Source organism: Cynara cardunculus (assembly GCF_001531365.2).
Source record: "Cynara cardunculus var. scolymus isolate 2C chromosome LG 16, CcrdV1, whole genome shotgun sequence".
NCBI lineage: Eukaryota > Viridiplantae > Streptophyta > Magnoliopsida > Asterales > Asteraceae > Cynara > Cynara cardunculus.
The window spans coordinates 20,369,229-20,385,831 of record NC_037543.1 but is presented as its reverse complement, the minus strand read 5'-3'; the positions used below and the strand labels follow the sequence as shown (position 1 = coordinate 20,385,831).

The 16,603-nt window shown below is 34.6% G+C and overlaps 1 protein-coding gene across 3 annotated transcripts; it reads left to right on the top strand.

The window, feature by feature from the left end:
- Positions 1 to 8,931: 8,931 nt before the first annotated feature.
- On the top strand, positions 8,932 to 16,390 carry LOC112529269 (polygalacturonate 4-alpha-galacturonosyltransferase-like). Of its 3 annotated transcripts, none has more exons than XM_025140463.1 (11): positions 8,932 to 9,212; positions 9,314 to 9,466; positions 11,830 to 11,864; positions 11,936 to 11,995; positions 12,075 to 12,212; positions 12,311 to 12,368; positions 12,456 to 12,499; positions 12,829 to 13,163; positions 13,458 to 13,815; positions 14,416 to 15,003; positions 15,872 to 16,390. In XM_025140463.1, exons 2-11 carry the CDS (start codon positions 9,322 to 9,324, stop codon positions 16,145 to 16,147), a joined length of 2,037 nt encoding a protein of 678 aa, XP_024996231.1. In that variant the 5' UTR covers positions 8,932 to 9,212; positions 9,314 to 9,321; the 3' UTR covers positions 16,148 to 16,390. The 3 variants fall into 3 exon arrangements, with proteins under 3 accessions (XP_024996231.1, XP_024996230.1, XP_024996232.1); XM_025140462.1 differs by having other exon boundaries at positions 12,453 to 12,499; XM_025140464.1 differs by lacking the exon at positions 15,872 to 16,390 and having other exon boundaries at positions 12,453 to 12,499; positions 14,416 to 14,672; positions 14,770 to 14,836.
- Positions 16,391 to 16,603: the final 213 nt, after the last annotated feature.

Genomic DNA, 16,603 nt, shown 5'->3' with positions numbered 1-16,603 from the left:
CTTTTTGAAATAAAAAACTGTATATGGTGTTTTAACGTCTGTATTTTATACAGTAAAAATTGTATAGTAAGTATTCATTAGAGTACATAAACCTATTTCCAGGACAATAAAAGTTGTATGTTGTTTTATTTGATCAGCTATAAGAAATTATACAGTACTTTTAGAGTTAACAGTTTCATATTTAAGAAGACAGATGTTTTTGGTTTAGATAAATACTAGAAGGGTATTCGCGCAATGCAACGATATACATCTTGATTTTAATATTTTATTTTATTATTTATCTCAATTGATGTTATAATATGGTCTTATGTGATTTTGAAAAAGAAATGATATTTTTATTTTTKAATAAAATATAAATTTGAAGATATCATAAAAATTTGACAAAAATATATCGATATTACTATCAAATTAACTATTTAAAATTCCTCATTTTTTGTGTAATTTTTTAATTCATTTTTTTTATAATTTAATTTAGGTTCAATAATGAAATAATTTATATTTAGTTTAATAATATAATTTTCTTATAAAGATAATAATTAATTATTTTATTAAAACTCAATAATTATCATAATTATGTTCTAGATTTTTTATATTTAAGATGAGATGTTTTATCATCTATTTGATTATTTTTATCCGCAGTTAGTTATAAGAATTCAAACACGAAGCTTTAATAAGTTGTACTTGTGCATAATTTACTTGTAATATTGAATTTTAAGTAATATGCATCAATATACAGTACTTCATGCTTTAAAAATTGTTTTTTAGAGTTTTTGTCAAATGTTTTATAATATAGTATAGATACTCTTTCACAAAATCAAGTACCAAATCAAAAGCAATATTGTTGTAATATTTTGTACTTCTTGCAACAAAAATTATACGTTGTTGTAAACCGATACACTATACAAGTACTCATTAAAGCACGTACGTCATCTCATGCCAGAACCATATGTTATAGCCTCTTGTACTGATGCAACAAAAGTAAACTTATTGATACACTACAACAAGATCGGGTTTATAGGACACTTTCAATTTCTAAGCGTCTTAATAGACCTTTTTATAAGACTTAGTTTATAAGACCAAAAAAATAAAGCATCCTATCTAAAGATGTAATAAGTTTATATAACGTTTTTGCGTCTTAATAAGTTTTTTAGGACATTTTTAATACAAAGTGTCGCATTAACAACTTTATAGAACACTTTTGAGAAAGTGTCCTATAAACTCAATTTTTTATAGGACAGTTTTTCAAATAGTGTCCTATATAGTTGATAATGAGACGCTTTATGTTAAAAGTGTCCTAAAAAACTTATTACGACGTCAAAAAACGTCATATATATAAACTTATTACAACGTCTTTAGATAGGACAATTTATTTTTTTAGTCCTATAAACTAAATCTTATAAAAAGGTCTATTAGGACGCTTAGAAATTGAGAGTGTCTTATAAACCCGATTTTGTTGTAATGATATCTGGCATAATCGTAACTACGATATCTTTGTGTGTACCATCATGGAAAAGTGAGAAGGGATAAAACGTCATTCAACAAAAAGTCATACATTAGTTTAAATTTTATCGTTTTTATTTCAGGGAAGATCACATCTTCGATGTCAATTAATGATTTTTCCGAAGCAAAAACGCTATGATCCACTATATATATATATATATATATATATATATATATATATATATATATATATAAAGATGTACAAGGCTTCGAGCTTTATCGAGCTTAAACATGGAGGGTATAATTGTAATTGGCATATCTTTGCTTTCCTTGCGGGTACCATCAACGAAAGGTGAAAATTATATGACATCATGCAACAAAGTTGTACGTTGCTATAAATTTATCGGCTTTTTATCTTAGGGAAGACCACTTCTGCGGTGCATTTTATGCTACAATCCATTATCTTATGCAATAAAAAGTGGTGCATTGCTTTAAACTTATCAATCTTAGACGTGGAGGGGTATATTCGTAATTATCATATCTTGGTCGGTACCGTCAAGACAAAACATGGAGGCGTATAATCGTAATTATCATATCTTTGTGGGTACCATCAAGGAAAAATAAGAAGTGATAAGACATCATGCAATAAAATTTGTACATCGTTTTAAAGTTGTAAGTTATAGGACGTCACGCTACAAAAGTTATACATTACTCTAGAATTTATCCTTTTTTTTTATCTCAGGAGACGGGAAACCATGATCGATACCCATTGATGCTTTTTTCCCGTGACAAAAATCAAGAATACGTGATGATTTGTTATATCTTATGCAATAAAAAGTTGTACATTGCATCAAACTTATCGATATGAAACATGAAAGGGTATAATTGTAATTATCATATACATATATATATATATATATATACATACATATGTGTGTGTACGTACCATCAAGTAAAAGTGAGAAGTGATTAAGCATCATGCGACAAACGTTATACACTACTCTAAATTTATCGTTTTATAATCTCGAGGAACACCACATCTTCGATGCCCGTTGATGCTTTTTCCAGCGTGCAAAAACAAGAATGTGTGATACATTTTATCTTATACAATGAAAAGTAGTACATAGCTTCGAACTTAATGATCTTAAACGAAGAGGGGTATAATTGTAATTATGATATCTTTGTCAGTACCATCAACGAAAAGCGGGAAGTGATAAGATATCATGCAATAAAAGTTGCACATTACTCTAAAATTATCGTTATTGTTGCTTGTTAATGCTTTCCCTGAAGCGCAAAAGCAAGAATGATACGATCCAATAATATATCTTATGCTGTAAAAAGTGGTACATTTCCAAATTATTTATCGATGTTAAACATGGAGGGTATGGTGGTAATTATCACCATATATTTGTGCGCACTATCAAGGAAATATGATAGAAGATCATGCTACAAAAACCGTACATTATCCTTAATTATTGTTTTCACAGATTTAAGGAAGACAATATCTTCAGCGCCTGTTAATGCTTTTTTCTAGGGCACAAAATCAAAAATTCATGATGACCCACTATATCTTATGCGATAAAAAGTTGAAAATATTTTCAAACTCATTTACCGTTTGGCCTAGCGGTACCGTTGTCTTTGGCATCTAGGAGATCAGGGGTTCAAACTTCACCAAAGGTGAGGAGGGTGTGTGAGCTTATTTGTTGCATTTGTCGTATATAAATATTATATACTTAAAAAAAACATGGAGGGGTATCATTATAACCTATATATCTTTTGTGGATCCCACACCCACCAATGATGCTACAAAAACGATGCATTATTTTAAATTTATCGTTTTTTCAGTTTCAGGGAAAACCATATCTTCTTCGGCTCCTATTTGAAGAGCGAAAATCAAAATACATGAAAACCCATTATATCCTATGCAATAAAAAGTTGTACATTTGCTTAGAATTTATTTACCGGTGTTAAACATGGATGTGTTACATGTGTATCTCGTAATTTAAAAAAATCTTTTGTGGGTCCCACGCTACAAAAACCGTGCATTATTTTTAAATTTATCGTTCCCGAGAAGACTACATCTTCGGCACCTGTTAATACTTTCTTTTCAAAACGCCAAAATAAAAATTACGTGACTACCCACCAAATCCTACGCAATACAAAGTTGTACATTGCTTCGAAATTCGTTTACCGATGTTAAACAAAGAGGGGCATTATCGTAATTTCACGATATCTTTAGTGGGTCCCACACCCACCAATGAAAAAAATGAGAAGGGATAGGGGTAGTACTGAAAAACAATTCATTGTCGGCTAATGCTAGGCTGTGGTGATGTTTAGAGGTTTCTATTTTAAGAAGGTTTTGATGGTGGGGTATGTATTGTTCAAAGACCCCTTTCTATTTATAGAAACCCTTTCTCTTTCAATGGGACATGCCTTATTTGTACCCATTGCAACATTGTGGGGGACCTATTGGCCACAGTCAATTAGGACTTTCTTGGAATTTCATATGTATTCAATGTATAACACGGTTTTCTTTTCCGTTAAGACGTCTGATTAGACGGGTAATTTCTTTTCAATTCAATGTTAAGAAGATGGGATGTTGGCCAGCTGTTTAATGATGTATCGTTAGTGATTCATTAAGCAAAAGATGAGATTCTGTTCGGTTGTCTGTGGGTGTAACGTTGGTGATACTTTTTTAGCAAAACCCAGTAAAGATTTTGGTCGGTTGTTTGTTGACGTACTGTTGATGATTTATTAAGCAAAACCGAGTTTTTAGCTGGATGTTTAGAGATGTGTCATTGGTGATTTATTAAGCAAATCCCAGATGAGATTTTAGTTGATTGTCTGTTGATGTGTCGTTGATGATTTATTAAGCAAAACCCAGATGGGATTTCGGCCGGTTGTCCATTGATGTATTATTGGTGATTTACCGAGACAAAGTTTAATTAGTGTGAAATTTAAATAAGTTCATACGCTATCATAAGAAAGTTTTAGCAGTGTCAGTAACTCAAACCAGATATTGAACAATAAGATGTTGATTATTCGAAGTGTTCGAGTCTTTGGATTTGTCTATTCAGCGATTGCTTCGGTTTTTGTCTGGATTCAATATGTATTTCGATTTACTTCTTTTTGTTAAGTTGTTTGATTGGACATGTCGTTTTCTTTGAAAATGTCTAGGATATCTATGCGATATGGTGAGATTTGGTCGGTTGTCCACTGAAATACAATTGGGATTCAGTGAGCAAAACCCATGTGAAGAATTTAAACCGAAGACGTCAAATTATCATAAGAAAGATTCAACTACTAAAATAAGAGTGTGTTAGATGCGTCTTTTTGAAGTGGTTACTGTAATTTCAAAAATTATAAAAAAACAGTTAGTTGACTTTACAACCAGATTAAAACGGTTTTTCTTATAAATACAGATAAACTCGTATTATATCTTGTGATTTTTGCATATACTTTTGTTTATTGATTTTTAAAACCAGATTGATTTCCATCTCTTTCGTTTGTATTTCATGCTTTGCTCGATTTTATCCTATTTTCAAGAAAATGCTTTCCTCTCGAGCAACAATTTCAGTATCCGACATCAGTAACAAAACCATCAACACCCTTTATTCTCAAGAAAACGACCCTTTTATATATTTCAAAACCAGATATGATTTATCTGATATTTAATGTGTGAAAAGATAATTGACGAAAAAAATGGTACTATTGATGCATGGTTACATGGTCATGTAATGTCTTGGTCATTGATTGTAACTTGTAAGAGTGTATTCATGAATAGTTGCATTTAAATGGTACTTATATTATATTATTAAATCTGTACCCAGTAAAAAACAATCGTTTTCTCTAAACAAAAAATCAAGTATACAGTGATTTAGAACTCGTAAGGTGAAAAAGACGTATCTGAATGAAAAGGTCCAATCTTTTCTTGATAGAAATTATCAGTTCCGTTTAGAGGTATACCTCACTTGAACAAAAAAAAAAGTGGACCGGAATCAAAACATGAACGGATTTTATTCAGTTCTCAAGTTTTTTAATCGAATTTTTGATTCATTTTGGTCTAAAACCGTCCAGAACCGTATCCGAATCAGTTTTTTTCATCATCAAACAACATCATGAATGTGAAGCCCACTTAGGCCCAACTTTTAGGCCCAAAAAGTGTTTTCATTACCCACATTGATTCTCAAGAATTAGGAGCATGTAAAACCCGAATCGAGAATCAAGTGTTTGTGCAAAAACCAGTTGTCTTGGAAATCCAAAACCTGGCTTTCGGAAGGATATTTGGGTTTGGGCTAGGGTTGATTTTTGGTCAGCCAACCTGCCCGAAAACCCGATATATAAACATTATTATCTCTCGGAAATCCTAAATCTTACTCGGACCTACTCTTTTCTAATTTCATCAATTCTCTCAATCGATCATATTCATTCTTAAAATCGATTGAATATATACTGTTTCCATATAACTATACCCGAACTGGAGCGACCCCAACCCAAAGTAATCCGAAACCCAAAATTTGGGGTTTGGCTTCCATATCCAAAATCCGATCTGATTATTTGTTGACCTACCCTATCCTATTCGACCCGCCTGATGCACAACCCTACTGAGAATATAGTTGCAGAGAAATATATGGTAATATATGCCCAGTAAATCTTTCCTTTTTTTCACCCCATGTCGCCACACAGAGGGCATGGGGAMGTAAAAAGGGGGATCCTATCAACTTGTTCCGACCTGAGATAATAAGCTCATGAGCTTGGTCTTACTTCACTGTCGAGAAACGAAAGAAGACTTTCATCTTCAAGTTTAACTCAGACGTAGCTCCCTTCTTTTTGGGTGTGAAGCAGTGTCAAACCAAAATACCCAACAAGCATTAACTTTTCATTTATTTTGGTATGGATGGAGTATAACGTATCATGGGTCAACAACTACTGAGTTCGTTTTTAATTGGCACCTCACATCTACTGATCGGAGATCATTTGAATGTGTCAGCTCTATAAAATTGATGGTCTCACTGAAACAACAGCTTTATGCTTTGAGTTAGAAGTCAGGTTTGCGTACATCATATCTCTATAAGAACCCACCTTCAGATAGGAGATATTCGGTTCGTTTGGTTTGATTGGCTTCCTCCTTCTATGTATATTGCAAGTTCGACTTCTTTTCTTAAGAGTATAATTGTTGCAGGTAGGGGTGCTCACGGCCCGGGTTAATCGGTTTGGAGCCGTTTTAACAACCCAACCCAATGTTGGCGGTTTGAAAATTTTCAACCCAACCCAACCCAACCCGTTCGGGTTGATCGGGTTGTGTTTAAACAATATAAAATCACATAAAAATAAAGGAAACTTTCCTTTGAAATACGACCGACCATTCAAGATAATATGCAAGTTCATCAAATATTTAGATATTACAATAAAAATGTTTAAACCAAATGATAATACATCAATCAACAACAATAGTTTTAGATGTTTCCAACCCCGATGCTTTCGATTTCTTGACGTTGAGGTTGGTCATGTCATGATTGTCATCTACAATTCAAAGCTAAAGTTAAGGTCGGGTTCATCGGGTTGTCGGGTTGGTCGGGTTTTTTTGGGCCTGACCCGATTCCAACCCAATAAGGTCGGGTTGGCTAATTTTTTTATCGATCATGCATCGGGTTACCTCGGGTTGTGTTTTTTTTTTTTAAATCGGGTTGGGTTGGTCGGGTTCATCGGGTTTTTGAGCACCCCTAGTTGGGGATGTGAAATGTGAACCACTTGACTCGGTCACCTTAAGACGGTGTAGGGAACTCATAATTTTTGGCTCGGATTGACAAAAACCCGTGATCTTTGGCTTGATTTGAGTTTGTACCGTATAAAACCTTTTCATTTTTTTACACCAACAGTGAGATCTGGTATTTTTGGTCTGATTAGTTTACAGATCAATTAAAAACGTTACTTCACAATTCACACTGTTAAAATAAAATGAATACAAATATTATCCTCGAAATAAAATAATGTTTTCTCATATTAAATATAAGCATTTGATTTAATACATAAATAATAATAAAAAATGCTTGAATAATAATAAAAAAATTAGATTAAAAATTATAATATATTTATACTATATTATAAAGCATTTGACAAAAACTCTTAAAAACCATTTTTTATGCATAAGGTACTCTATATTAATGCATATTACTTAAAATTTGTATAACTAACTGCAGATAAACATAATCAAATAGAGGATAAACATCTTATTTTAAAATATAATTATGATAATTATCGAGTCCTAACAAAATAATTATTTATTATCTTTATAAAAAAATTATATTATTAAACCAAATATAAATTACTTCGTTATTGTACCTATATTAAATTATTACACAAAAAAAATGAGAAATTTTAAAAAGTTATTTTTTTTATTAACCTGGATATCCAACCCGCTATGCAAGCCGACTATCCCAGGGCGACCACCTGCTTTGCAGATAGCCCGGAGTCACAGCATTGGAACCTCCGTGCCACAAAGGGATTTTTATTCCTCCTTGGATTTGAACATGTGACCTCCTGGTACTTTTGATCTTTGGAGTCAAGCTAAAACCAATCAGGCATCACCCTTGTGGTTAAAATAGTTAATTTGATACTAATGTCGATATATCTTTGTCAATTTTTTATTATATCTTTAAATTTATATTTTAATCAAAAATAAAAGCATCATCGCTTTCTCAAAATCACATAAGATCGTATTATAACATCGACTGAGTTAAATAATAAAATGAAATATTAAAATCAAGATGTATCTCGCAACATTACGTAAGTACCCTTCTAGTATATATAATAATTATTGTAATGATCAAATACGAAATTAAATCAAAATATAATAAAATTTAGACTCTTTCAGTTAGCAAGTCAAAGGATAGTTGCTTTTCCATTGAAATTGAATGCATGAGTTAATATATCTGTATGGGTCGGCAATATTTTTGTTTGGGAGAGTTTTTTCATAAATGGAATGTACGAGTTCTTTAATAGGGAGGGACATGTTTAGAAAGAAAAAAAAACTTGGTTTTCTATATAAAGCTCCCCCTAAAAGCTTATGGAATAAGCCACTTTATGTATCATTAAGTCACTAACAAACAGTCATGTATAGCTGACCGAATAAACTGTAAGTCCAACTAAGTTCATTAAGCTGGTAAGAAACAAACCCTTAATGAGCTTAATAAGATTCATAGTTTATTTAATTAGATATATATGACTATTTGCTAGTAGCTTAATGATACATAAAGTGGCTTATTCCATACATATAGCTATTATGCATCAAACTTTGTGGGATAAAATCATACAATCTGTAAACTTTAAGGGGGCTAAATGTAAATACTCCAAACCTTTTGAACCAAGAAGGGAAGCAAAGTGTCGGCGATTACCACTGAAAACGACGTCGCTTACGCTATGAAAATTGATAAAAACAAACAAGAAATAAGAACGCTATCATATAATCAAAGACTCGATTCCAAATTCGTTCCTGGTAGAAATCATCATTATCCTAAATTCCTAATTAGATTCACAAAACCCCAAATCCGCCATTGCAGATCTCTGTTCCTACCTCCACAAACCACCATCAAATCGCAATTTTTCATTACGGCATTGATACTCTGAAACAAATCTTGTCTCCAAGGGCTTCCAAATCTCACTTTACTTCAACTTCAATACTTCATGTACCCCATTTCCCAATGTAATGTGATTAGACTAGGGTTTTTAGTCTGAGCAGAAATTCCCATCAACTTGATCTCCGTCCCTATCCGGTAATGTTCCTTAATTCTCTTATCTTTGACTAAATGCATCGATTCAAGAACAGCATTGTTAATTCTTCTTTTTTGTTTTGATTTGGAATTTTTATGATTAGGGGTGAAGATGGCGGTTAAGAGGGGGAATTCAATCGCGGGTGTTCGCAGGAACAATGGAGGAGGTGGATCTTGGATGTCAATTGTGATTCTTGTGATATTTCTAGTTCTTGCTCCTGTTGGCTTCTTCGTTGGGTGTAGGATTACTTCAACTGGTTAGTGCATTTTATAAAATCTGTTAATTTCTGTGTTGGTAATGTGAGTTTCTTTGAAATTTGTTGTTTAGATTTGGGGTTTTAGTGAATTTAGTTAGTTTATTAGTGAGGGGTGATAATGTGATATTGAACTTGATGGAAATAGAGCCTAAAAGTCAAATTGAAACCAGTTTTGCAAGAAATTGTTGATTTGGTTGCGACAGTGCCCAGAGGATGAATGTTACTCTCTCTTTCATCCTTTTTTTCTGTCCAATTTTGCTTCTTTAAGAAGGTTGTGTTTTCTACTTCATAATGTTCAAGAATTTCATTAATTCTGGTAACCATGAATACAAGCAAATCATGGAACTAAGGTTGTGTGCAATTATCCATTTATCCATTCCAATACCTGCTTTATTACTTCTTGAAGTTTGAGATAGGGGATTTAAGTGTTCTGGATGAAAGAAGAATTGCAACTATGAATGGGGCTAAGGGACTGTTTGGTTGTTTTTCAATTAAGTCCTGTACAGGTAAAATTGTCTTTGTGGATTAATATGTTTGTATAGATTGGGAAGGTTCTTGTTTTGGAGGGTTTTTTCATAGATGGAAGGAGCTTGTTTTTAAATTGGGAGGACCAGGTATGGGAAAAACTTGTCTTTCTGCATGAAACTCCATCTAGAAGTTTACAGAATAAGACACTTTCTTTATCATTAAGGGGCTGTTTGGTTGGTTTTTCATCAAGTCTTGTATGGATAAAGTTGTTTGTGTAGATTAATCTGTCTGTAGAGATTGAGAAGGTTTTTGCATAGATGAAGGAGCGTGTTTTTTTATTGGGAGGGCAGGTTTGGAAAGAACTTGTCTTTTTGCGTAAAGCTCCCCTCTTGAAAGCTTACCGAATAAGTCACTTTCTATATTATTAAGCCACTACCAAACAGTCATGTATAACTGACCGAATAAGCTGCGAGTCTCATTAAGCTCATTAAGTTGCTAGCAAACATGCCCTAAGTCAATACCAAACAGTCATGTATAGCTGACCGAATAAGTTGTAGTCCCATTAAGCTCATGAAGTTGCTAACAGACACGCCCTAAATCTAATTTGGGTTACGGAAATTTAAAGGGGCTGGCAACAATTATATGATGTGCGGTAGTGGTACTCAGATATTGTAGGTGCATTCTAAATGCTATTCACTGTTATTGCTTGTTAACTAAAGTGGTTTTGGAGAGCCTCAATTCCCATAAACAAGCACTTACTAGACTCCAACCTGCAAAAAAAAGTACTCCATTCATCCCGTTAAAATCACACGACTTTCCTTTTTGTGATGTCCCATGAAAATAGCAACATTCCTCTTTGGGGAAGTTTTCATGTTAAATTTAGCTATTTGGCCATCATCACCATCATTACAGTAAATTTGATTGTCTTCATTTGGATTCACAAGATATCTTTGGTTTCTCTTTATTTAAGGTTGTTTTAGATAGTTAACAAGTAGTCAAACATTAATCTATGTATCCGTCTAGGTTCCATACTCAACATTCAAGCTTTGTTGAAGCACACTTATGTAATGACCCCGGCCAACTGTACTAGATATTGTCCGTTTTGTCCACACTTGGACTCATGGTTTTAAAACGCGGAGGTATCCAGTCCCTTATAAGGCAACCTTAGTTCCCTTCCTCAGTCAATGTGGGATCTCACAACTTCACAAGTGTAGTTGGCATTGCTAGGTGACCATTAGTGCTCTTTTTGAGATGTATCAAGTCATGCAAATAGTCCTCATATAAGTTTTTCAAGTCATTTCGACTATTAAGCAAGTTTATGTTCTAATTGACAGGCTATGTGAGTCAAGTGCTTCAAACTCCTCATCTTAAAATAAGATAATTCTATATTACAAATTTACAATAAGAATATATCTCTATCGACGATGTACGATTAGGACTTTGTTGTCAACCGTCTATTTACTTGAGAGAACTTGTAAAACTTCCATGTCAAGATGGGCATTTCTTGTTTGCACTTAGAATGCCGTTTTTGGTAAATCAAGTGTTGTTATGGATCAAGACATTATATTTACGTATGGAGACGGAGGTTCAAGGGGAAAACGCAAAAAAATGAAAAACTAAGAAACACCCTGGTAACCATTCATGTGGACATTATGCACATATGCATACAAGTAATTGAAGTCGTTTCTTGGTTTTTATGCATGTGTGCATGTTATGCACATAAGCATATAGGACAAATTGCTTACGAAATACTTGTATGCATATGTGCATACCTTCCAGATGACAGCTACCAGGGTGTTCCTCATTTTGTCTTTTTTTTGCGTTTCCCCCCTTGAAGCAGACCCTATGTATGCTAATAAATGTTCAACCATTTGATTTCTCTTCTATTTGTGCAGATCAAAATGATTTTTCAACTACTATTAGCAAAGAGGTATGTTTTTTTATCATTTACATTATTTACGTCTCAAATTATCAGATACTTACCTTCAACAAGAGGTGCAGGATGTAGATTGGAGAGCAAAGCTGGCTTTTTTGCACGTCAAATCTCTTTTCTCGAAGGAGGCATGCTGCTAAAAACTCATTTTAACGTTCATATCATTTCGTCTCATCTATTATTTTTCTTACCATTTGGGTAATTTAGGTTATTGATGTCATCAAGGCCAACACAGATGATTTAGGACCTTGGAGCCTTGATTCTTTTCGGAAAAACAACTTGTCAGCTTCTTGGAAAATTTCCGGGCTAGAAAATGTGATCGATGATAATTCCTCTTCTACTGAGGTTAGCATATTTTTTTATGATTTTTTGGTTGGTCTTCCCTTTCTTGATGAAGAAAACCCGTTTAATGATACATTGCCGATCCTAATGTGCCCAACCAGATTACGGAAGCTAACAGAAAACGGATCACAATAAGCAAACAGGAGAAAATTTTAGATGGTAATGATGTTCTTTTCGCAGATGAGTTGTTAAGATGTTCGCTAAAATGTGAATCTGAATTACGTTTATTTTGTGTTAATACAGCAGGTCATTCTCAATCTGTCGATACGCCTGCAAAACTAGCAAGAAGGGTAATATGCTAATTTGAACTTTCTAATGAACAAAGACCGTTTTATCAGGGAAATTGTCCAAAATAGCCAATCGGGCCTCCCTTCTTCACTTTATAGCCACCTAGACATTACATAGGTAGAACTAATGTCTAATTTTTCTGATTATTTTATTGGAAAAAGTGTGTTACGCAAGTTGCTTAAATGCTACTTGTGTAATCTTCGGCTATTTTGGTCACCGTGTTGGAAAGGTGGCTATAAAGTGAGGAGGGGATGCCTGATTGGCTATTTTGGATAATTTCCCCTTTTATTAAATCTTGATGATTGAATGTTCTTTTTTACTGTTCTTGTAGCAACTGAGAGATAAAAGACGTGAAAACCGAGCAGCTGATTTAGTGAAACAAGATGATGATGTGATCATAAAGCTTGAAAATGCAGCCATTGAACGTTCGAAATCAGTCGACTCTGCCGTTCTTGGGAAGTACAGTATTTGGAGAAAAGAGAACGATAATGAGAACACTGATACAACTGTCCGCTTGGTTCGGGATCAAATGATCATGGCGAGGGTATATAAGAGCATTGCAACGATGAAAAACAAGACCGAATTGGCACGTGAACTACAAAATCAACTTAAAGAAAGTCAACGTGCTTTAGGAGTTGCCACTGCAGATGCTGATCTTAATCGGAGGTCGGTAGTAGGAGGTCGGGTTATTTAGCTAAATGACTCCCAACAAGTGTTTTTTAAATCCATGACCTTACAGGTTTCTAGACATTCTTGTGTTTGGAAGTGGCATTCTTCTATTAAGCGTTGAACTTCTCAAACCTGTCAGAAGGTCATAGATTTAAAAAAACAGTTAGAAGGTCATTTAATCAAAGGACCCACAGTAGTAGGTCCTTGTGCATTTCACATGTATGTGTTTTTTGTAGATTGCTTCTAGGCTGCTCTTATGTTCCCAATTATATTTTATGTATATATTTATAGTGTACCGGAGAAAATCAAAGCTATGGGCAAACTACTGTCGAAAGCTAAAGATCAGCTTTACGATTGCAAGATGGTCACCGGGAAGCTGAGAGCTATGCTTCAATCAGCCGACGAGCAAGTTCGTAGCTTGAAGAAGCAGAGCACGTTTTTGAGCCAGTTAGCAGCCAAAACGATCCCAAACGGAATCCATTGCTTATCGATGCGCCTAACCATAGATTATTACCTTCTTCCACCGGAGAAGAGAAAGTTCCCGAGGAGTGAGAATCTTGAGAATCCAAGTCTCTATCACTACGCTCTCTTCTCGGATAACGTCTTGGCTGCATCAGTTGTTGTGAACTCAACTGTCATGAATGCTAAGGTATATATGGCTATATGATCTTATTTATTTTAGTGCTTTTGTGTTGAGATTAGTTAAAACGGGAGGGATCCGTTAGGAACCCAAAATTGATTAGGAACCCGGGAACCGCTCACAGTGCTACATGTGGCATATTCATCAGGAATATGGACGTGTTATTCATCATGAATGTGTGATTTATGATGAATAACGCATTTATCTTCATCATGAATGTGTGATTCATGAGAATAACATGTTCATATTCATGATGAATATGAAGAGGTACACATGCTGCGAGGTGGGTCCAATATGGACGCGTTATTCATCATGAATGTGTGATTCATGATAAATAACATGCACATATTCATCATGAATGTGTTTACTCATGATGAATATTCGTCCTGAAAACGCACACGTGGCGCACTAAGGGCGGTTCCGGGTTCCTAAGTCCTAACCACTCATTCTTGGAAACTGTAGCATTCTTTTGGCATTGTCAAAAGAAAGATTGCGGGTTTGTAATGAAAATTCGATTAAGAAATTGATCATTCTTGAATAATCTAATCATTTATCTTGAAAATGGGTATTCTGTGAACTAATGATATTATCATCTGGGGTTGAATACAGGAACCAGAGAAACATGTTTTCCATCTCGTCTCCGATAAATTAAACTTCGGAGCGATGAATATGTGGTTTTTACTGAACCCGCCTGGTAAAGCTACGATCCATGTGGAAAATGTTGACGAATTTAAGTGGCTGAATTCATCGTACTGTCCAGTTCTTCGACAACTCGAATCTGCTGCAATGAAGGAATACTATTTCAAATCGGATCATCAAACGACTCTTTCTGCTGGTTCATCCAATTTGAAGTACCGAAACCCGAAGTATCTTTCAATGCTGAATCACCTTCGGTTTTATCTCCCCCAGGTTTATCCCAAGTTGAACAAAATCCTTTTTCTTGATGATGATATCGTTGTTCAGAAAGACTTAACGGGGTTGTGGAGAGTTGATCTCCAAGGGAAAGTGAACGGCGCCGTTGAAACGTGTGGAGAAAGCTTTCATCGTTTTGATAAGTACTTAAATTTCTCGAATCCTCATATTGCAAGAAACTTTGATCCCAATGCTTGCGGATGGGCTTACGGGATGAACATGTTTGATCTCGAGGAGTGGACAAAGAAGGATATAACCGGCATATACCACAAATGGCAAAATATGGTAAGATTTTCTTTTGTTAACCCGTCTTTCGCTTTTCTATCTTTAGATTCATGGGGTTTTCTCGGAAACAACCTCTTTGTCTCATGGGGCAGAGTTAGGGCCAGTTTGTTAGCAGCTTAATAAGCTTAATGGGACTCATACCTTGTTTGGTCAGCTGAATATTTGGTAGTGGCTTAATGATATAGAAAGAACTTATTTAGTAAGCTTCTAGGGGGAGCTTTATGCTTAAGTTTTTTTTTCTTTCAAACATGTCCCTCCCAATTAAAAAACATGTTTTTTCCTTTTTTATATGAAAAAATCTCTAGAACAAAAACCTTACCAATTCATACAGAGATTAATCTATACAGACAGCTTTATCAATACAAGACTTAAAGGTCTATTTGTTAGCAGCTTAATTGGACTCGCAACTTATTTGGTCAGCTACACAAGACTGTTTGGCAGTAACTTAATGATATAGGAAGTGGCTTATTCAGTAAGCTTCTAGGAGAGATCTTTATGCAAAAAGCCAAGTTTTTAGTCTAACATGTCTTTCCGAATTAAAAAACGTGCTCCTTCCATCTATGATAAAAACCCTCCCAAACAAAAACTTTCTCAATCTATACAGATAGATTAATCCAAGTCCATACAGACAGCTTTCCTACAAAGGAATTTATGGAAAACCAACCAAAATGGGTTATTTCCATATGGTATCAGAGTCGGTTTATGTTTTACCAAACTAGGGACTCGACACTCTGGGACAATCTATGCCTTTCTAGCCAATGTTGTCGTTAGACTTGGACCATTTCTTCTGAATGTATGTTGGAACAGTAATCTAACAGGTTCCACATATTCTCATATTCTGATAGGGTTTGTTTTGTGTTGGTATTAGAATGAAGAGAGGGTTCTATGGAAGCTAGGAACTTTACCACCCGGGCTGATGACATTTTATGGTCTAACACATCCACTCGACAAATCATGGCACGTACTCGGTCTCGGGTACAATCCAAGCATCGATAAGAACGAGATCGAGAAAGCGGCCGTGATTCACTACAACGGAAACATGAAGCCGTGGCTCGAGTTGGCAATGACAAAGTACCGGCCGTATTGGATCAAGTACATAAAGTTTGACCATCCTTACATCCGGGGGTGTAAGCTCGGTCAATGAAAAAGGTACCGTCGTTTTCCGCTCGTTGTTGATCCTCGGAAACCGTTCGGTTTTTAAATTTTTTACATCGCGATCGACTTGTTTACCACTCGTGTATGCAACTTGTGTTTTCTTTGTGTTTGTTTTGGAAATAGGTGTAAGTGAAGAAGATGATAGATTGAGAGAATCTTCTTGTTGATTTTATACAAAAAAAAAATTGAAGTGTAAATGTGAATTTGAATGTGAATATAAACCTTTTGAAAATGTGGTATGTTTTTGTGGGTTTATGTTGTTATTATGAATTATTTCATCTGTGTCCATAATGAAAAAGACATACAGTTTTAGAAATGTATAATTACTGTATTTTTTTAATTAACTTAAGGGTGAATCGCGCTTTTCGTCCCTGTGCAGTCAATACACCTAGAACCACACATGTAACTAGGGTGCTCATGGGTTGGGTTGATTGGTTTGAAGACA

Excerpts from the sequence above, each read along its gene's own strand:
- LOC112529269 (XM_025140462.1), top strand. The coding sequence starts at position 9,322 with ATGGCGGTTAAGAGGGGGAATTCAATCGCGGGTGTTCGCAGGAACAAT. Across the intron at positions 11,865-11,935 it reads CAACTACTATTAGCAAAGAG|GATGTAGATTGGAGAGCAAA; the intron begins GTATGTTTTTTT and ends CAAGAGGTGCAG. Across the intron at positions 12,213-12,310 it reads ATAATTCCTCTTCTACTGAG|ATTACGGAAGCTAACAGAAA; the intron begins GTTAGCATATTT and ends GTGCCCAACCAG.